The 22837-nt window shown below is 35.5% G+C and overlaps 1 protein-coding gene across 5 annotated transcripts in view; it reads right to left on the bottom strand.

The window, feature by feature from the left end:
• Positions 1 to 22837, bottom strand: part of RANBP17 (RAN binding protein 17) — a 428680-nt gene that overhangs the window by 334699 nt on the left and 71144 nt on the right. For all 5 annotated transcript variants that reach the window (XR_010133994.1, XR_010133993.1, XM_019028430.4 and 2 more), the window contains one exon: positions 1970 to 2075. Coding sequence is in view for 3 of the 5 variants with exons in the window: in XM_019028430.4 (XP_018883975.4) it covers positions 1970 to 2075 (106 nt within the window). In the remaining 2 variants the exon portion in view is untranslated. The remainder of the gene's footprint in view (positions 1 to 1969; positions 2076 to 22837) is intronic.

Here is a 22837-nt window from a genome sequence, read left to right as displayed (position 1 = left end):
TGAAATAATTTCATTAGAGTTCGTTCCTCTACAGAGTTCATTCAGTATATATATACATATATATACGTATATATATACACTGAGCATATATATATACACACAGACTGAGCATATATATACATATATATATACAGTGAGCATATACATATATATACATACATATATATATATATATATATATATACCGAGCTCTTTCAAATAAGTTAGAAGTGATCATCACAAAAGAAAAGCAGGTAAATAATATAATCAATATAGATATAAAAATCACAAAGAAAAAATGGCAAAGCTGGGAGTGGAAAAGAATGTTTGATTCTACTAGTAACCAAATAAATACCAATTGAAATAATACATTTGTTACCTATAAACGGGCAACAATATGAACCCTACTATCTGGCAGTTCAACCACTAACAAATGTTAACTATCATACAATTTGGGTTCAGCACAGTGGTCCCCAACCTTTTTGGCACCAGGGACCAGTTTCCTGGAAGACAATGTTTCCATGGACGGGGTTTGGGGTGGTGTGGGGTGATGGTCTCAGGATGAAACTGTTCCACCTCAGATCACCAGACATTAGATTCCCGTAAGGAGCATGCAACCTAGATCCCTCACATGTGTAGTTTAGGGTTCACCCTCCTATGAGAATCTATGTCCCTGCTGATCTGACAGGAGGCGGAGCTCAGGCGGTAATCCTTGCTCACCTGCAGCTCACCTCCTGCTATGCAGCCCAGTTCCTAACAGGCTGTGGACCAGTACAGGGGTTGGGGACCCTTGGTTCAGAGAATACATTGGTCCTTTTTCAGAACACCGTGTGGTATTGAGTATTGAAAGTCTTTAAAATGCTACATAACCTTTGACCAGCTATTCTGCATTTAGGAACGAACTCTAATGAAATTATTTCAATCTACATAAAGATATAACTAAAAATAATTTAGTATATCTAAAAGTAATTTATAATAAAAAAAATTGAGGAACAACCTAAAATTCCAAAAACAAGGAATTTTCTAAATTTAGAAAATTTAATGTCCAGGTAAAATGTTGATATTGCATTTGATTTTAAAAAGTGGTGTTGAGGTGGGTGGGTGGGGTTGGGTGTGTGTGTGTGTGTGTGTGTGTGTGTGTGTGTGTGTGTGTGTGTGTGTGTGTGTGTGTGTGTGTGTGTAAAATATATCACTAATTGCCAGGCACTGTTCTAAGCATTTAAAAAAATAAATTCCTTATAATAGCCCAAAATAAGTTAGGTATTATTATTAGCTCCATCTTATATTGTTTTGTAATGTTTAAGAAAAGTTGAAAAACACACATGCAGTAAACATACACCCATACATGTTAATTAAAAAGACTCAAAGGGACTTTACAAAATAATAGTAGTGGTTATCTCCAAATTAGTATATAATTTTTATTTTCATTTGAATGTTTAAGTCTTCAATAAAAACATGTATGATGCTGTTATAAGGAGATTTGTTATTAAAAATAAATTAAAATATATGGAAAATCAATTCACTTGTATTATTCATATATAGAAATTTTCCTCAGGTTAGAATAGAAACTTGAAGAGAATAATTCAACTGCTTTTTCCTAAGACTGTGGCCAATAGGTGACAAAACCTGCGATGGGTAACTGACTACCTAATACTTTCTGATTGGATGTATGTCACCCAATTTTGCCACCTTTCCAATACACACCAACTGTATGTGCTTGCTCACATCCTAAGTAATAAAAAGCAACCTAAATCTTTATCACATTATTTGCACAAACATGTACAAAATATTTTGAGTCTATCACTTATTAGAGATTTGACTTCTACAAATCATTTAACCTTTGAGCCTTGGTTTTCTCACCAATAAAAAGGGAAATAATACCTTCCTCAAAAGGCCACATACAAAATGTCTTCACTCATAATACTAGTTCAGTAACTATTTTTTTTTAACTATTTAGTGAATTTCAGTAAATTACATAGCTCTTACTTACCGACAGGATAATTCTCCATCCATAGCATCATGCTCATCTGTACTGGTATATGTTAATCTTCCTCCTACAACTGTCCCAACTAAGTATACCAGCCATGCAAGACGTCCTAATATAGAATAAGAAAGAAAAAAGTTTAATAAGTATTCATAGAAATGTAGCTTATTTTGGGTGAAATTCCAAAATTAGCACAATGATCTGTTCTTCCAAACAAGTGATAAATTATTGTGAACTCAGTTCTGGATAGAAAGCAGATGGGTTTTAAGTTTATCAAGGCAGTAGAACAGTGAAAATGGCATAGAATTTAGAGCCAAATAAAACTAATTTGAATCCCAGCTCTACTAATTTGGTATGTGATCTTGCATAAGTTACTTATCTCTTTAAGTCTTAGGGTTTTCATTTGTAAAATGGAAAAAACAATGTCTACCATGAAGACATGACTGAAAATAAATTTGAGTACAAAACACTAAACTGTCTAGGACCAGATCTGTTATTCAGTCAGGATGTACTCTCATGATCCAAGGACCAGCATCTTTTCTGAATGGTCAATGTCATGATAGTACCAGTGTGATCGTTTTAAATATTTCCCCTGCTTGGAACATAATAGATAGTAATAAATTTGTTCCTTCTGTATTTTTATGCATGATGTATTAAAAAATCCAAGATTTCACATTGTTTGATGGTAGAGTTAACTTCACAGCTGATAGTAGTAGAGGATTAAATAGATTTAAGGCAGCGGCACAAATGGCAACATCTACAGTTTTCATAAATCTTACTTTGGGGGCAGCTGAAATTGACTAATTTAGAAATGGAGGTATTTATTCAATGATTTTTGCTTAAGGTATATTATTTTACATCTCTGGATTCACTGATCTAGGTGATCCTTCAGTACTTTTGAGACCTTTATAGATAATTAACAACATAAAATTATCTTGCTAAAAAAAATTTTATGCTATTCTTGGAGACTGATTTTTCAAAGATGAGAGGGCTATTTCATAACACTGAAATCAATTGTTTCTGATTAAGAAACGCTTTCAAGTAAAAATGTTTTTTTAAAAGGTATGGAACTGAATAATGAAGAAAAAGAGGCTATCTGCTTGTTAGAAGACTCAGAAAGGACAAATAAAAGTTAGAAAAAGAACAAATTCTTTCTGTTCTCCCATGGATACTAGCAGTCATTATTATACTACAATTAATCAACAACTCTTTTATAATTTTTGGAGAGACATATCAACCTATTAGGGTGACAAGATTCCTGTAAATTAGAAATCTAACCTGGCAAGTATTCACATCCTTTATTCTCTCACAAAACAACAATAAATCAGAATTGACCAATTATACAGCCTTATACATTAGGAATGTGAAATAGATTAAGTAGGAGAACAAGAACACGAATTTGATCAAGTAATCCATTGAAAAACAGACTCAAGTTTCATGACATACAATTCATGAAAAAGGTAACAGATCAAAAACTTCATGTAGGAAGCTGAAAGTATCCAGAAAGTTACCTTATGAATTTCAGTGTTTTAGGGTCAATATAAAAGTCTATCATAGAAGCTCTATCCTGATGACCCTGCTTTCTCTGTAGGCTCTATCAAGTGGTAGCTGCTTTTTCTTCCACTTTTCGTGTATCTTGGGCCTTGAATATGGAGTAGGTGATCTTCACGTTCCTCATTTCTACTTAATATTTTCTCTTTCTTCATCATGAAAGCATTCACCTTTACATCTTACATCATCAACAACACTAACAAATATCCCTTCTTATTGCAATTATCTACTCTCCTGCAGATACTCTCCTGCAGATTATTTCCCCCTGTTTTTTGAAAGTATTGGTTCTTGGCTGTCACTCTTTCCAACAATATTTATATCATAATCACTAGTGATTTCAATATCTACAAAGATGAATCTCACAACTCCAATAATCCTTTGTTTTACTGGGAATCTTCAATCCATGAGCCTATCACTTTTTGAACAGCTTCACTGAAATATAATTCACATACCATACAAGTAACCCACTTAAAGGACATAATTCAATGTTTTTTAGTAAATTAACAGGGTTATGCAAGCATCACCACAATCTAATTTTAGAACATTTTCATACTAGCTGTCATTCTGCATCCTACCCCCATGCCCCTAGCTTCTAAACAACCACTAAGCTACTTTATGTCTCATTAGATTTTTCCCATTCTGGGCAGTTCATATAAATGGAATCATACAATAAGTGAGTGTTGTGACTATCTCCTTTCACTCAGCATAATGTTTTCAAGGACCACCCATGTTTTAGCACATATCGATACTTATTTTTCTTTATAGTTGAATAACATTCCATTGTTTGTATAGATCTTATTTATTTTTATTGATACACCATATTTGTTCATACTTGTGGGGTACATGTGATACTTTGTTACATGCAAAGAATGTGTAATGATCATGTCAGGGTATTTGGCATATCTATTGCCTCGAGTATTCACCATTTCTGTGTTGAGAACAATTCAAATCCTGCCTTCTATTTTGAAATATGGAATACACTGTTAACTATAGTTACAGTTACCCTACTCTATCAAACATTAGAACTTATACCTTTTATCTAACTGTATGTTTGTACTCATTAGCCAACCTCTCTTCATCCTGCCCCACTCCCCAGTCCACCCACACACCATTCTCAGCTTCTCCTATCATTCTGTTCTTTACCTCAATGAAATGAATTTTTTAGGTCCCACATATGTATAAGAACACATGGTATTTGTCTTTCTGTGCCAGGCTTATTTCACTTAACCTCCAGTTCCACCTATGTTGCTGCAAATGACACGATTTCATTCTTTCTTATGGCCTAACGGTATTCTACTATGTATATATACCACATTATTTCATCCATCCATCAATGGGAATGTAGGTTGATTCCATATCTTTGCTATTGTGAACAGTGCTGCAATAAACATGGAAGTACAGGTATTCTTTTAACATACTGAACTCTTTCCCTTTGGATAAATGTCCAGTATTGGGATTGCTGGACCATATGGTAGTTCTATTTTTCATTTTTGAGAAATCTCCCTATTTTCCATAATGGCTGTTTTAATTTACATTCCCACCACCAGTGTGTAAGAGTTCCCTTTTATCCACATCTTTGCCAGCTTGTTATTTTTTCTGTTTAATAATAATCATTCTGACTGGGGTAAGATGGCATCTCACTGCGGTTTTGATTTGCATTTCCCTGATGATTAGTGATGTTAAGTATTTCTTCATATACCTATTGGCCATTTGTATGTTCTCCTTTTGAGAAATGTCTATTCATGTCATTTGACTGCCACTTATTTGAATTATTTTTGTTTTTGTTTTTGTTTTTTTACTGTTATTTGTGATCCTTCCATATTCTATTCCTCCCTGGTCAGTTTGCAAATATTTTCTCCCATTCAACAGGCTCTCTTCACTCTGTTGACTGTTTCCTTTGCTGTGAAGGGGCTTTTTAGCTTAATATAATCCCATTTGTCTATTTTTATGTTTGTTGCCTGTGCTTTTGAGGTCTTAGCCATAAAATATTTGCGTAGATTAATGTCCTGAAGTGTCTCCCCATGTTTTCTTCTAGTAGTTTTATAGTTTCAGGTCTTAAGTCTAATCCATCTAGATTTCATTTTTGTATACGGTAAGAGGTAGAAGTCCAGTTTTATTCTTTCGCATCTGGATATACAATTTTCCCAGCACCATTTTATTAAAGAGGGTATCCTTTCCCCAATGTATGTTCTTGACACCTTTGTCAAAAACCAATTGGCTGTAAATATATGACTTATGGGTTTTCTATTCTGTTCCATTGGTCTATGTGTCTGTTTTTATACCAATACCATGCTATTTTGATTACTATGGATATATCACATTTCATTTACCCATTCAGTTGATGGATGCTTGGATTGTTTCCATCTTTTGACTATTATAAATAACGCTGCTATGAACATTTGTGTACAAGATTTTATGCGGATGTATGTTTTCATTTCTCTTGAGTATACCTAGAAGTGGAATTGCTGAGTTACATGGCACCTCTACTTTTCACATTTTGAGGAACTGCCATAATGTTTTCAAAAGCGGCTGCACCATTCTACATTCCCACCAGCAATGTATGAAGATCAAATTTATCCAAATCTTTGCCAACACTTGTAGTTTTCTTTTTTATTATATCCATCCTAGTTGGTGTGAGGAGGTATTTCATTATAATTTTGATATGCCTTTCCTTAATAACTAAGGATGTTGAGCATCCTTTCATATGTTTAGTGGTCATTTGTGTGTCTTCTTTGGAGAAATGTCTATTCAAATCCATTGCCCATTTTTAAGGGTTGTCTTTTTCATTACTGGGTTGTAATAATTATTTATGTATTCTAGAAGCTAATCTCTTATCAGCCATATGATATGCAAATATTTTCTCCCATTCTGTGGGCTGTACTTTCTTGATGGCATGCTTTGATGCACAAAATTTGCAACTCTGTTTTATCTAATTTGTCTAATTAATTAGATAAACTCTGGTCTATCTAATTTGTCTTCTGTTGTCTGCTTCAGGTGTCATATCTAAGAAATAGCTGCCCAACCCAAAGTTACTTAAGATTTACTCGGTCACCCAGGCTGGAGGGAGTGACAAAATCATAGCTCACTGCAGCCTCTAAATCCCAGGCAAAAGTGATCCTCCCGAACAGCTGGGATTACAGGCCCACATCAACATAGCTACCTAATTTTAAAATATTTTGTAGAGATGAGGTGTCTCACTAGGTTGACCAGGCTGTTCCTGAACATCTTGGGCTCAAGTGATCCTCCTACCTTGGCCTCCCAAACTGCTGGGATTACAGGCATGAGCCACCGCACCCAGGTCCTATATGTCTGTCTACCTGTATGCTGGTACCAAACAGTCTTGATTACTGTTGTTTTGTAGTAAATTCTGAAATAAAAAAAAAATGAGTCTTCCAATTTCATTATTTTACAAGATTATCTTGGCTATTTTGGGTCCCATGGATTTCCATATGAACTTTAGGAACAGTTTGTCAATCCCTGCAAAAAACCCATGGGATTTTAAAGTGGATTGCACCAGATTTGGAGATCAATCTGAAGAGTATTGCCATCTTAACAATATTAAGTCTTCTGATCCACAACGATGAGAAGTCTTTCTGTTTATTTATATCTTTAATTTCTTTCAACACTGTTACAGTGTTGGTATATAATTCTTACACTTTTTAAAATTTATGCCTAAGTATTTTATCCTTTTTGATAATACTATAAATGGACTTCCTTTCTTCCTTTCATATTCAATTGCTGATTGTTAAAAAATAGACATTGATTTTATTTATTGATCCCGTATCCTGCAAGTTTGCTGACCTCTTTTATTAGTTTTTGGGAATCTGCCATTTTTTCACTCTCTCTTATACCCTTCACATATCTATCCTAGGTACCTAGCTTTAATTATATGGTCAATCATTATCATCTCTGCCTTGCATTTACATTTAGCTCCTCTTTTGCTATGATACACTCATCTTACAAAACCATGACTGTTTATGTCCGATACACCACTACTCTTTGCCAGTACTCACACAGTTTAATATAACTGGGGAAAGATACAACTATGCTGACCAGTCTTACTTGATGTCACCTTCTCAGACCTTACCAAGATATCCTATCAATTTTCAATACTTAGCATGGTAGTCTGTCTTCAAATACTCATCACCAATTCCTTCCATGTATGTATATGCCATCAAGAGGTGGAGTTTATTCTTCCAATCTTTGGAAATTTGTAACTGCTCTGACCAACAGAATTTGGTGAAAGTGACACCATCCTAGTACTGTGCCTAACCTTTACAAGAACTGGCAAATTCCTCCAGTCTCTCAGAGAATGTTCACTCTGGGGAAGCCTGCCACCATTTAAGAAGACCATATACCCTGAGACCATTATACTATTAGGAGGCCCGAACTAGCCATCTGGAGAGATGAACAGAGAGAGAAATGCCCAACTAGATAGAGTATACACTCTAAGCATTGCAGCACACACACCAGACAGGTGAGTAAAGAAGCATTCAGGCAACTCCAGCCCCAGCTGTCATCTGATTACAATGACTGAAAGACCCCTGAAGAGAACCATCTGAGACTTATCAACCCCCAGAACACTGAGAGATAATAATGCAATTGTTACCTGATAAGCCATTAAGTTCTGGTAATAGATAATACAATCCCCCCCAGCATTTCCTATCTTCTTTCCTTGCTTCATTATTTTAAATCTTAGCACTTAACATTTTCTAACATATTTTACATACTTATCTTGTATGTTACCTGTGTATTCCAACAGAATGTAAACTGCATGAAAACAGGTATTTTTGTCTGTTTTGTTCTCTATTGTATCTCCAGAGCCTAAAACAACGCTGGGTATATTATACATTATCAACAGATATGGGTTACTGAATTAAGAAATCATTATATAGAAAACATGGCATGAAAAAGGAAAGGTTAACATTACCAATTTAATAAGTGTATTAAAATGTAGACCCATTATTAATAATGAATGGTAATAGTAATTATATTTCTATTGCTTAAATTAAAGCAACTTCTCCAATAATACTCAATATAAGATATGATATAGTTGATCCTCATTATTCACAGATTCCATTATTTGTGAATTTGCCTACTTGATAAAATTTATTTATAATCCCAAAATCAATACTCACAGTCATCTGCTAATGTGCAAAGTAGTGAAAATCTGTAGTTGTCCTGTACACATGTTTCAAGCTCAGAGCAAACAAAGTGAAACTCTACCTTCTTGTTTCAGCTTCATAATGTAAACAAGTATGTTTTTAATGGTCTATCTACTGCCACATTTTTGTGTTTTTTGTTAGTGATTTCACTGTTTAAGATGATCTAAGCATAATGCTGAAATGCTATGCAGTGTTCCTAAAGAAAAAAAGCTTGTTATGTGTCTTATATAGAAAACACATGTTAGATAAGCTTTGTTCCAGCATGAAAAATAGTGCTGCTGGCTATGAGTTCAGTGTCAATAAATCGACAATATATACTGAATAAGGTGTCTTTCTACAGAAACATACATAAAAAAAAGGTCATGTGTTGGTTAGCTGATGAAAATGTTGTGGTCAGAGGCCCACAGGAGCAATGGTTCGGTATTTGCTAATTTATTGTTCACAGCGACTTTATATAACATAACTACCAAACAATGACAATTGTAGTATTTCTCAGAATTTTACAGAGGTTGCTATTAACAGACTATGCTCCAATTGTGTGTAGGATATGTTACACACTTCATGTAATGGATGTGAATCTAAAACATTGCAAGCATGACTTTTGGTGAATGCATATGTAATAACTCTCTGTAGGAGTCATTCTTTTTAAAATCTCCTATGGTAAATTATTCCTCAAAACGAAAAACACTTAAATGTAAATAATTACCTTCCTGTTATGTTTTATCAATTTAGATTTTTAGATACTGGTTTCTTAAAACAAGGCTTTATTACTATTAAAAATAACAGCAAACATTTATATAGTAGTTACTCTGCACTAGGCACTGTTCTAAATACTGTATCTATATTCATTTAATGTTACAAGTCCCTATTTAAAAGTGCAGAGCTGTGACTGAAATCTAGGCAATGAATTTCCAAAAGTTCATTCTCAAACTATTATACTTCCTCTCAAGATTGGTAAAAGGGAATGCTCCAGCAATACAGTTGTCAATTAGCTAGACAGACCTTCATGATCCAACAGTATCTTATAATCCAACAATCTCTTAAGCGTTTAACACATTATGAGTCCTAACCCTGAACTGTTCTTTAGCTGTCTCCTGAGTCTTAATCACAGACGAGACTGCATATGCTTTGGGGATCATTACCAAGGAGACATTTCACACTTTTTTTGATTCCCAAAACAAGACACATAAAATGAATACTTGTTGATATAGCTGAATTTAAAATAAGCAAGCTTAATTTTTTGGGCTTACCAATAATGTAAACATAGAAATACCTGCCTATTAGCCCTTGATGAAACATGCCTACCTGAAAACAGACAAAGACCTCACCGTGCATGTAATTTTTTATATTTCTCTACTGGAAGATAAATATTTGTTTTAAAAAAAGGGAAGCAGTACAATTTAGCTAATAGGAACACAGCCTAGGTTCAAATCCTGCCTCTAGTACTTATTTACACTAGCTACTTAATCTTACAAGGATAATAATACCTGGCCCATAGAGTTGTGACAAGCACCAACTGGTATTCTGCATGTAAAGTATATGAGTAAGTGCTATAAGTGCTCAGTAAATGTTGGCTAGTGTAACTATTATTAAATTGTCATCCCCTTTTTAACGTGGTTCTGTATCATACCTACAAAAAAACATAAGACATACCAATATGTAACATCCATGTTCTTTCTGTGCCTTACGTCAGATGCTGCTCAAGAAAATGAAGTCACACAATAAGAATTTTTAAGTTCTTTCCTCTCTACCAAAGAGGCTTATTACAATTAAAGCTAGTTACAACTAGCCATATACACTTTCTAATGCTGTTAGTAAAACAAACACCCTCCAACCAGGAAAAAAAAAAATTCCAAGTAAAAGACATTCCAGAAAAACATCTGCTGTAAGTATCTACTTTGTATCATGTTCTGTGCTAGGGATATAACTAAATACACAAATGTATGGGAAAGGCTGGGGCAGGGGAGAGAGAGACTCCATGCTCAGGGAACTGAGCCTAATGAGAGACAGATAAGATAGAGGAAAAAATCAATAATTTTTGCAATGCAGTATGATGAGCACCATTGTTTAAAAACAGAATGAGTAAAGCATCTAAATATAAAATGTGAATTTCTCAAAATTTAAATTTGTACTAATTTCTGTGACCTTAGAATTAAACTTATTAGATCAAAGAATGCTGTGCAAAGATAGCATGTGATTAATTATGAGCATTTTCTTCTAAAATTATGGTAAATTTTGAAAGGAAGTTTACTTAGAGAAAAATAAAGTACATATTTACTCTGTTTTAGAAAGCAATGGTTTCTATTGTATGAGAAATGAAAAGCAGATATTTCTTAAACCTTAAAAATCGAGCAAGTACTGAATGAGTTAGAATTAATGTTAGAGATGAACAGTGAAATATAAAGACATTTTTATTGGGGCTGGTTGCAGTGGCTCACGCCTGTAATCCCAGCACTTTGGGAAGCTGAGGCAGGCACACCACTTCAGGTCATGGGCTCGAGACCAGCCTGGCCAACATGGTAAAACCCTGTCTCTACCAAAAAATATCAAAATTAGCTGGGCATGGTGGCATGCGCCTGTAATCTCAGCAACTCAGGAGGCTGAGGTGGGAGAATAGCTTGAACCTGGGAGGCAAAGGTTGCAGTGAGCCGAGATCGCACCACTGCACTCTAGCCTAGGTGACAGTGAGACCTGTCTCAAAAAAAGACGTTCTTATTAAGCTGTCAAATACAATTTTGATATTTAGATGAAAGAGAAACAGTATTTCTCATAAACGTTAAACTATTTCCTAACCCTGAACAATTTTAGACTCACAGTGTTCAAAACAGTAAATGTTAAGAAGTTACTTTCGGAAATTAGCTACTAACAGAAAGAAAAATACTATATGGTTTCACTCATATGCAGAACCTTAAAAAAAGGTAGAATACATAGGAACAGAGTGTAAAATGGTGGTTACTAGAGGTAAGGAGAGGGAGGAAATTAGAAATTAGGTCAAATGGTACAAACTTGCAGTTGTACAGGAGGAGTAAGTCTACTAATGTACAGCATGAGGACTATAGTTAGTAACACTTTATTTGCTAAAAGATTAGATTTTAAGTGCTCTTACCACAAAAATTTTAAAAATAGTAACTATGGAAGGTGATAGGATAATCTGGCTGACTGTAGTAGTCATTTCACTACGTATTTATCAAAACATCATGCCGTATACCTTAAATATATACAAAAAATGTTATTTTGGTAACATAATTACATTCACAAAATTTAAAGAACCATGTAAATACACGTATCTAAATTGCATTTAGAGAAAAAAATCTGCTACATAAGTTTCATATTTCTAAATTTTTTTAAATCTCATTTTATAATAATACTAAATTTCCATTATAATTTTCCATTTTTCTATTTATCCTGAAATGTTCAGGGTGCTTGTTTTAGCAGCTGTTCAAACATAGAACATTTTTTCCTTAACAAAATAATTATTGCTGTAATAATCTGTAATTATGGTTTATAACTGCAATAATCCCAAAGAAATCAGTCATTACCATAGATCACAAGTAAACGTTAACTACTGTTAATGACCTATTTCTTACGGATTATTGTTTTCGTAAACCATGACCATATCACCACAAATACAGAAGAGCGAGACAATATAATACAAATGAGATCATAATATAATAATAAACTTATTTTGTAACATTAAAAGCCATTAAGCATCTAAATTAAAGCACACATAACAAGAGCATATAATTTTCTTTGTTCAACACTAACTGAAGTGTTCACACACGCAAAAAAACTAATACTACTACACACAGTGTATACAAACTAGGGCCATGTTAGGCATTTTTCAAAATATAAAATGATCATTTTGAGCAGACCACAAATATCTCTAAAACGGCAGACAGATTCTTTCCCACTGACCTTTTGACTAATACTATTAAAAATTTTCTAAGTACTAGGCATTATATTACAGACTCTGAAATGTTATTTTACTAAAACTGCATAGTGTATCCAACTATAAAATCTCCTTCGGTTTATATTAACAAAGAATGAGGTCTGGTATTTTATTCAAGAGATAGTCCTATGTAATACCACTAAATTATTACATTTCAACTAACTGATTCATATATTTTAAAACATTCATATCTTCATTCAATACCCTTTTGAAGGAAAATAGGTCTTTTCCAACTGAATCTTTTTACATTTTAATGTAATAATTGATATATATGAAAACATATATGTAATGCATATGAAGTGTAACAAAACAAACACCTACCCAGTAGAACAATCAATGCATTAGCAATACTGTCACATCTACCTCCATACCATTCCCGAGCTTGTCCCCTTACCTTCCACCCTAGAAGTAAGCATGAGTCAATATTTAATGCTTATTGTTCTTTTGATTTTTTAAAGTTTCCTCACATATACATATATTCCTAAACAATACACTTCAAGTCTCATTTGTTTGGAGACTTTATTACGTTTCATGCTGTATGTAGCTTCCTGAGAGTTGCTTTTCATTAAACATCTTATCTCTGACACTCATTAGGTATAGTTCATTCATTTTTTTATATAATATTGTATAATTACATTATGATCTATTTATTCATCTTCATATTGATGAGCATCTGAGCTGTTTCCACTTTTTGACATTATAAACAATAATGCTATGAACATTATTGTACATCTTGTGTACAGATTTTCTAGAGCAGCAGTCCCCTACCTTTTTGGTACCAGGGACAGGTTTCATGGAATACAATTTTTCCACGGACTGGGGAGGAAGGGGAGGTGATGGTTTTGGGTTGAAACTGTTCCACCTTGGGTCATCAGGCATTATACACATTAGATTCTCAAAAGGAGTGTGCAACTTAGATCCCTCGCATGCGCAGTTCACAATAGGGTTCACGCTCCTATGAGAGAATCTAATGCTGCTGCTGATCTGACAGGAGGTGGAGCTCAGGCAGTAATGCTTGTTCACCTGCCGCTCACCTCCTGCTGTGCAACCCAGTTCCTGGCAAGCCATGAACCAGTACCGCTTCATGGCCTGGGGTTTGGGGACCCCTGTTCTAGAGGACACATGTAAGGGTGCAAGGGTCAGGTCAATGGGTATTCAAATGTTCTGCTTTACAAGACTACACCAAATTCATTTCTATTCCATTTCCAACTGATTCCACTTTATACTCCCACCAGAAGTATATAAGAATTCCTTTTGACTCACATTTTTCTGTAAGATTTCTTACGATTTATTCCCAGCAGACAGGAAAATATATTTCATGTGGTCTATTTCTTTTATCGGTAATGAAGTTGGGTTTTTTGTATATGCACCATTTATGTTTTTCTGCCAGTTGCCTATTTGCTATTGATCATTTTCCTAAAGAACTGTTTATTTTACTGATTTGTAAGAATTCTTCCCATATTCTTGTAGATGGTGATTCTTGCTTAGTGTGTGTTGCAAACATCTTCTAAATTCTTGTCTCTTTTTTAAGTCAATTTTAGTATTTTTTCTAGAAATTTATTCATTTCCTCATTTATTGACCTCTGGAAATAGCAAGAATGATTTTACCTTTTAAATCTTTGCTGTATCCATTATTAAATTTCCTCTATTTGTTCCTAATAGTATATATTTGTGAATTCTTTCTTCCTAATCACAAGAGGTTTGTTACTCTTGTCTTTTTAAAGATCTAACTTCTGATTTTTTAACTCTACTGTATCTTTATTTTTTAGTTCATTAATTTCTGCTTCGTTTCCTTCTTTCTCCATTCTCAGGGTTTAATCTGTTCCTCTCATTCTAACTTCTCAAGTTAGATTCTTAGGTCCCAACATTCTGGCCTTTTTTCTTTTCTAAATAAGCTTTTTGGTCAATAAATCTCCTTTGAATTAAGTCTTTCACTATATTCCAAAAATGTTGTATTTCTGTATTATTGTGTTAACTCTATTTTAAAATTTTCCTCAAGATTTCTTTTACCTCATATTTACAAGTATATGTTTTAAATTCCCAAGTGTATGGGGTTTTGTGGGGTTTTTGTTTTGTTTTGCAATTTAGTTTTTTTTTTTTTTAACCAATCAGCAATTAAAACTACACTGCAAAAAAAAAAAAAGTGGTCTCTATGACACTGAGTCATTGACATTTGCTGAGACTCACTTCATATGCTAATGCTTGGACAATTTTTTTTAAAACACGCCATGTGTCCTGGAGAAAACTGGTATTTTCAAACTGTTGGTTCCAGTGTTTTATATACATCAATTCATTAAAGTCTGTTAATCACATTGTTCAAATCCCTCCTAAATTTACTAACTTGCTACTTATTTGATATGCCAACAATTAAGAAGTGTACTGCAGCCTTCCATTATGATGGCAAGTCTGTCCATTTCTCCCTGCACGACTATCAATTTTTGCTTGATATGTTTTGATACTACTTCACTAAGTACTAGATATCTAAAATTGTTATACAGGTTGAGTACCCCTGATCTGAAATACTTGGGACCAGAAGTGCTCTCAGTTCTGAATTTTTTCAGATTTTGGAATATTTGCATGCCTGGGTGACAATGACAATTCCAAAAATCCGAAATTCTTAATGCTTGAATGAGCATTTCCTCTGAGCATCATGTCAGTGCTCAAAAAGTTTTAAATTTTGGAGCATTTCAGATTCCAGATTTTTGAATTTGGTGTGCTCAACCTGTACCTTCCTGGTACACAAACTATTAGCTCTAGTTTTAATAATGCTTTTTCTCTTCAAGTCATTTTTGTTTAATATTAACAATGACCCTAGCCTCCTATATGTTCATATTTGCATAGCACATTTTAAAAAATCCTTTTACGTTCAACTTTCCATGTTTTAATGTTTTGAGTATGTAACTTATAATTAATTGGCTATTTTTAAAATATTCAAATTTATAATCTGGTTTAACTGTAAATTTAACTCGTTTATGTTTATTGGATTAATAACATATCTGGAACACTCCTACCATTTTTTTATTGTCTATTGTCCTATTGTCTCTGGTTATTTTCCTTTCTTGGCTTTTAAAAAAATTGAATTTGCTTATTTTTCTATTTCATTATTTTCTCTTTGCTGGGTTATGGGAGACAATCATACAGTTTCTACTCTTTTAGTTGTTACCCTTGAAGTGCTGCCATTTTAATTCCCTTCCTAAATAAGACAAGGACTTAAAATAATTTTAATTCTCATCACTCCCCCGACTCTCTCTCTGACATGCTTCTGTCTTTTCATGTTTTTATTCTGTTCTTAATTCCACAAATTACACATAATCCTTATTTTGTACAGACTATGAATGTTAAAATGAATGTGTTTACAGCCGGGTGCGGTGGCTCATGCCTGTAATCCTAGCATTTTGGGAGGCCGAGGTGGGCAGATCACTTGAGATCAGAAGTTCAAGACCAACCTGGACAACATGGCGAAACTCCGTCTCTACTAAAACAATATAAAAAATTTAGCCCGGCATGGTGCATGACTGTAGTCCCAGCTACTCTGGAGGCTGAGGCAGGAGAATGGCTTGAATTTGGGAGGCAGAGGTTGCAATGAACCGAGATCATGCCACTGCACTCCAGCCTGGTTGACAGGGCAAGACTGCATCTTAAATAAATAAATAAATAAATAAAATAAAATTTTTGAGTTTACCAATTTCCATGTACTCCTTTTCTTCCTTCTGGGACCATGCCCCTTCTTCCTCGAAAATAATCTTTAAAATGTTTAACAAAAACCTTTAATGAAAGATCGGCTAGTAGAAAACTTTCTGCTTTCACTTGTCTGAAATCTCTATTGTATATCGTTTTTCTCGAAAGATATTTTTGCTGATATACAATAACAGCCTGGCAGTTATTTTTGCTCAGTTATTTGAGAATAATATTCTAACACCTTCTGGCTTCCATTTTTACTGTTGAGAAGTTGAGTTATCAGTCCAGTTTACACTACTTTCTAAGTGATCTTTCTTCTCCAGCTGCTTTTAACATTTTGTCTTTGGGGTTATATAGTTTGACTAAAGTTTTGTTTTTTTCTTTCTGATGGGTATATGTTGGGCTTGCTGTATTGATGAACTCATGTCTTCAATTAAGTCAAAAAAAATTCTCAGAATTTCTTCAGTTATCACCTCTCCTCCTTCCTCTATTCTATCTTTCTGGGACTCATTTTGACGTACCTGACCTCATTCCATCCTTTAACGTCTCTTTTAATATTTTCATTTTCCTTTTTTCCTGCAGTCTTGAAAATTTCTTCAGTTCTAACTGCCAGTTAGCCAACTCTTTCCTCAGTTGGGTCCAATTTACTGTTTAACACATCCATGAAACTTTAGATCACAAAGTTTTCAATAAAAAAAGTTTTTTCAGGTCCTTTTCTTATCCTCCTGGTTGTTTTTCACACTGCTGTTATTTGCTCATTTGTGATTCTATTTTTTATTTCTTTAACTATTTCGCACATAATTGCTTTATATTCCTATCCAATTCCAACATCTTAAGAGTCTTTAGGAGATAGGGGTTCTAAATCAAATAGATAACTTATTTTTGTTAGTGCTCATTCATGGCAGCTTACTCCATTGTTTATGTGCTGGCTTTTATTGTTTTTGTTTATTATGAACACTTGTTTAACTTAATCTGCAGGATTTCCAAGGCCCTAAATTATGGTTGATCCTTTGGAAAAGGTTTTCATTCCCTTCTGCTGGAAGCCAGGGTATCTACCAATTTAAAACCATTTTATACCCTTTTGAGGGTTCAACTTAATACAAGAGTCTCAGGTTGGTACACCTATCTTGCTACCGGCCTAAGGCTTTGTCACCAATTTCATCATTGATATTTATTATCTGTCTTTGAGAGCAACCCTGCTTTTTGTTTGCTGTTTGACCCGTCCCACTCCGATTAAAGTTCACTTTTTGATCTGGATGATGGGAGAGGTTGGGAGGGAGGAGGTCAGAGAAAGGAGAGACAGAGAATCAGAGAGCAGAGGAGTGGGAAGAAAAATAAAAACCTAAGAAATTTCATGTACTTACTGTAAGCCCAGGATCTGATTATTTTGCAGCTAAAAGGCCTTTCAGAGGATCTAGTTGACCACACTGAAGTTATTACTAACTCTTTACTTTTGAAGAACCAAACACTAATTGTCTGTGTTATATATTTTTTTAAATGTAATTTTATAGATAGCTGGCTAAACACAATCCAAATTATAAAATAACATAATCCAAATTAATGTCTGCACACAGAACACAAATCTGAAATGACAAAAGATTGTCATGTGTCATCAGTCAAAACAAAAACAGCACTACAACACAAGCTTACAGGGTCACCTGTAAAGATACTCAACTGAAAGGACAAGTTAGGACTGAAATCCAGCCTATATTCTGCCCACCAATCTATTTACTCTAGCATGTTGTTGCAATGGCCTGGATGAAATGGAACATTTTTCTGATTTGCACAAAGGTACCAAATGTACTACTGAGCTGGTAGAAGAGTAAAATAATCCTCAATGTCCAAAAATAATATGAAGGCTGAAATTTAGAGTTACAGGCACAGAAACAACTAGAGTTTGAGCTTCTCCTCTAATGGCCAAAGGAAAAAGCCTAGGACAGGCCCAATGTGAGAAGTCCAAAAAAGCTGATGCAAAGAGTTACACCCTAAATGAAAATACAAACTGGGTAAAAAAAATCTGCCCTAAACAGAAAGACAAGACAGAAACCTGCCTGACTTGACCTCAGTGCTAACTGAAGAGGAGGAAAAAACCTTTAAGTCAGACCTCACATGGTTTGTGGACTACATACAAACTACCAGTGTGATATGAAAATGAGATATGAAACTCTCATTCTAAGGAAATAATTTAAATGGAATTAAGTTAGTGTCCTCCACCTAGCAAATGAACTAAACATTCCAGTAAAAAGAGATGGTCAGAATGGATTTTTTAAAAGGGAACAACTATTTACCACCTACAAAAGACACACTTTAAATATAACAACACAGGCAGGCAGGAAGTAAATGGATGGAGAAAGATATACTACATAAATAGTAAGCATAAGAAGACAGTGGAGTGGTTACAGTAATATCAGATAAGATAGATTTCAAGAGAAAAGGTCAATAAGGAAGACATAACAATTACAAATGTTTACATGATACAAAAATTTAAGGAATTAGATTATAAATAATTCCACAATCATAATTGGAGATTTAACACCCCTCTCTCTGCAAACAATATAATTACACAGACAAAAGAAATCAATAAAGACAAAGAATATATGAACATTATCTTAATTTATATTTATATTACACCCAAAAATAGCAAAATACATATTCTTTTCAAGTGTATATGCTACGTTTGCCAGGACAGACCATATTCTGGGTCATATGACAAGTCTTAATAAATTTAGAAAGACTGAAATCACACAAAATGATACTTGACCAAGGTAAAATTTAAAAATCAGTAACAATAACTAGGAAAACTCTAAATATTTGTAACTTAAAAGCACACTTCTAAATAATCCATAAATCACAAAGAACAAAGAAATAATAATTAAATTAGAAATTATCTTTAAATGAAAATAAAAATAAAACAGCGGCTTGGTGGCGCCAAGATGGCCGAATAGGAACAGCTCCAGTCTGCAGCTCCCAGAGTGACTGACGCAGAAGACAGGTGATTTCTGCATTTCCAACTGAGGTAATGGATTCATCTCACTAGGGCTTGCCAGACAAGTGGGTGCAGCCCACCTAGCATGGCGGGGCATTGCCTCACCCTGGAAGCACAAGAGGTCCAGGAATTCCCTTTCCTAGCAAAGGGAAGCTGTGACAGACGGCACCTGGAAAATCGGGACACTCTCACCCTAATACTGTGCTTTTCCAATGGCCTTAGCAAACGGCACACCAGGAGATTATGACCTGCACCTAGCTCGGAGAGTCCCATGCCCACCGAGCCTCGCTCACTGCTAGCATGAGAGCCTGAGATGGAACTGCAAGGCAGCAGCAAGGCTGGGGAAGAGGCTTGCGCCATTGCTGCGGCTTGAGTAGGTAAGCAAAGCAGCCAGAAAGCTCGAATTGGGTGGAGCCCACGGCAGCTCAAGGAGGCCTGCCTGCCTCTGTAGACTCCACCTCTAGGGGAAGGGCATAGCTGAACAAAAGGCAGCAGAAATTTCTGCAGACTTAAACGTCCCTGTCTGACAGCTTTGAAGAGAACAGTAGTTCTCCCAGCATGGAGTGTGAGATCTGAGAACGGACCGACTGCCTCCTCAAGTGGGTCCCTGAGCCCCGAGTAGCCTAACTGGGAGGCACCTCCCAGTAGGGGGGCGATTGACACCTCATAAGGCCCGGTGACCCTCTGAGACTAAGCTTCCAGAGGAAGGATTAGGCAGCAACATCTGCTGTTCTGCAGCCTCAGCTGGTGATACCCAGGCAAACAGGGTCTGGAGTGGACCTCCAGCAAACTCCAACAGACCTGCAGCTGAGGGTCCTGACTGTTAGAAGGAAAACTAACAAACAGAAAGGACATCCACACCAAAACCCCATCGATACGTCACCATCATCAAAGACCAAAGGTAGATAAAACCACAAAGATGGGGAGAAACCAGAACAGAAAAGCTGAGAATTCTAAAAATCAGAGGGTCTCTTCTCCTCCAAAGGAACGCAGCTCCTCGCCAGCAACGGAACAAAGCCGGACAGAGAATGACTTTGACGATTCGAGAGAAGAAGGCTTCAGACGATCAGTAATAACAAACTTCTCCAAGCTAAAGGAGGATGTTCAACCCATTGCAATGAAGCTAAAAGCCTTGCAAAAAGAGTAGACGAATGGCTAACTAGAATAAACAGTGTAGAGAAGTCCTTAAATGACCTGATGGAGCTGAAAACCATGGCACGAGAACTACGTGATGCATGCACAAGCTTCAGTAGATTTGATCAAATGGAAGAAAGGGTATCAGTGATTGAAGATCAAATGAATGAAATGAAGTGAGAAGAGAAGTTTAGAGAAAAAAGAGTAAAAAGAAACGAACAAAAGCCTACAAGAAATATGGGACTACGTGAAAAGACCAAATCTACGTCTGATTGGTATACCTGAAAGTGACAGGGAGAATGGAACCAAGTTGGAAACCACTCTTCAGGATATCATCCAGGAGAACTTCCCCAACCTAGCAAGGCAGGCCAACATTCAAATTCAGGAAATACAGAGAATGCCACAAAGATACTCCTCGAGAAGAGCAACTCCAAGACACATAATTGTCAGATTCACCAAAGTTGAAATGAAGGAAAAAATGTTAAGGGCAGCTAGAGAGAAAGGTCGGGTTACCCACAAAGGGAAGCCCATCAGACTAACAGCGGATCTCTTGGCAGAAACTCTACAAGCCAGAAGAGAGTGGGGGCCAATATTCAACATTCTTCAAGAAAAGAATTTTCAACCCAGAATTTCATATCCAGCCAAACTAGGCTTCATAAGTGATGGAGAAATAAAATCCTTTACACACAAACAAAAGCTGAGAGATTTTGTCACCACCAGGCCTGCCTTACACTAAACGTGGAAAGGAACAACTGGTACCAGCCACTGCAAAAACATGCCAAATAAGACCAATACTAGGAAGAAACTGCAACAACTAATGAGCAAAATAACCAGCTAACATCATAAAAACAGGATCAAATTCACACATAACAATATTAACCTTAAATGTAAATGGGCTAAATTCTCCAATTAAAAGACACAGCCTGGCAAATTGGATAGAGTCAAGACCCATCAGTGTGCTGTATTCAGGAGACCCATCTCATGTGCAGACACACACATAGGCTCAAAATAAAGGGATGGAGGAAGATCTACCAAGCAAATGGAAAACAAAAAAAGCAGGGGTTGCAATCCTAGTCTCTGATAAAACAGACTTTAAACCAACAAAGATCAAAAGAGACAAAGAACAGCATTACGTAATGGTAAAGGGATCAATTCAACAAGAAGAGCTAACTATCCTAAATATATATGCACCCAATACAGGAGCACCCAGATTCATAAAGCAAGTCCTGAGAGACCTAAAAAGAGACTTAGACTCCCATACAATGATAATGGGAGATTTTAAAACCCCACTGTCAACATTACACAGATCAACGAGACAGAAAGTTAACAAGGATATTCAGGAATTGAACTCAGCTCTGCACCAAGCAGACCGAATAGACATCTACAGAACGCTCCACCCCAAATCAACAGAATATACATTCTTCTCAGCACCACATCGCACTTATTCCAAAAGTGACCACATAGTTGGAAGTAAAGCACTCCTCAGCAAATGTAAAAGAACAGAAATTATAACAAACTGTCTCTCAGACCACAGTGCAATCAAACTAGAACTCAGGATTAAGAAACTCACTCAAAACTGCTCAACTACATGGAAACTGAACAACCTGCTCCTGAATGACTACTGGGTACATAACGAAATGAAGGCAGAAATAAAGATGTTCTTTGAAACCAATGAGAACAAAGATACAACATATCAGAATCTCTGGGACACATTTAGAGCATTGTGTAGAGGGAAATTTATAGCACTAACTGCCCACAGGAGAAAGCTAGAAAGATCTAAAATTGACACCCAAACATCACAATTAAAAGAACTAGAGAAGGAAGAGCAAACACATTCAAAGGCTAGCAGATGGCTAGAAATAACTAAGATCAGAGCAGAACTGAAGGAAATAGAGACACAAAAAACCCTTCAAAAAATCAATGAATCCAGGAGCTGGTTTTTTTGAAAAGATCAACAAAATTGATAGACCGCTAGTAAGACTAATAAAGAAGAAAAGAGAGAGGAATCAAATAGACACAATAAAAAATGATAAAGGGGATATCACAACCAATCCCACAGAAATACAGACTACCATCAGAGAATACTATAAACACCTCTACACAAATAAATTAGAAAATCTAGAAGAAATGGATAAATTCCTGGACACATACACCCCCCCAAGACTAAACCAGGAAGAAGCTGAATCCCTGAATAGACCAATAACAGGTTCTGAAATTGAGGCAATAATTAATAGCCTACCAACCAAAAAAAGTCCAGGACCAGACGGATTCACAGCCGAATTCTACCAGAGGTACAAAGAGGAGCTGGTTCCATTCCTTCTGAAACTACTCCAATCAACAGAAAAAGAGGGAATCCTCCCTAATTTATTTTATGAGGCCAACATCATCCTGATACCAAAGCCTGGTAGAGA

Source organism: Gorilla gorilla, chromosome 4 (assembly GCF_029281585.2).
Source record: "Gorilla gorilla gorilla isolate KB3781 chromosome 4, NHGRI_mGorGor1-v2.1_pri, whole genome shotgun sequence".
In the NCBI taxonomy this organism is placed as follows: domain Eukaryota; kingdom Metazoa; phylum Chordata; class Mammalia; order Primates; family Hominidae; genus Gorilla; species Gorilla gorilla.
This window is presented reverse-complemented; position numbering and strand designations above follow the sequence as displayed.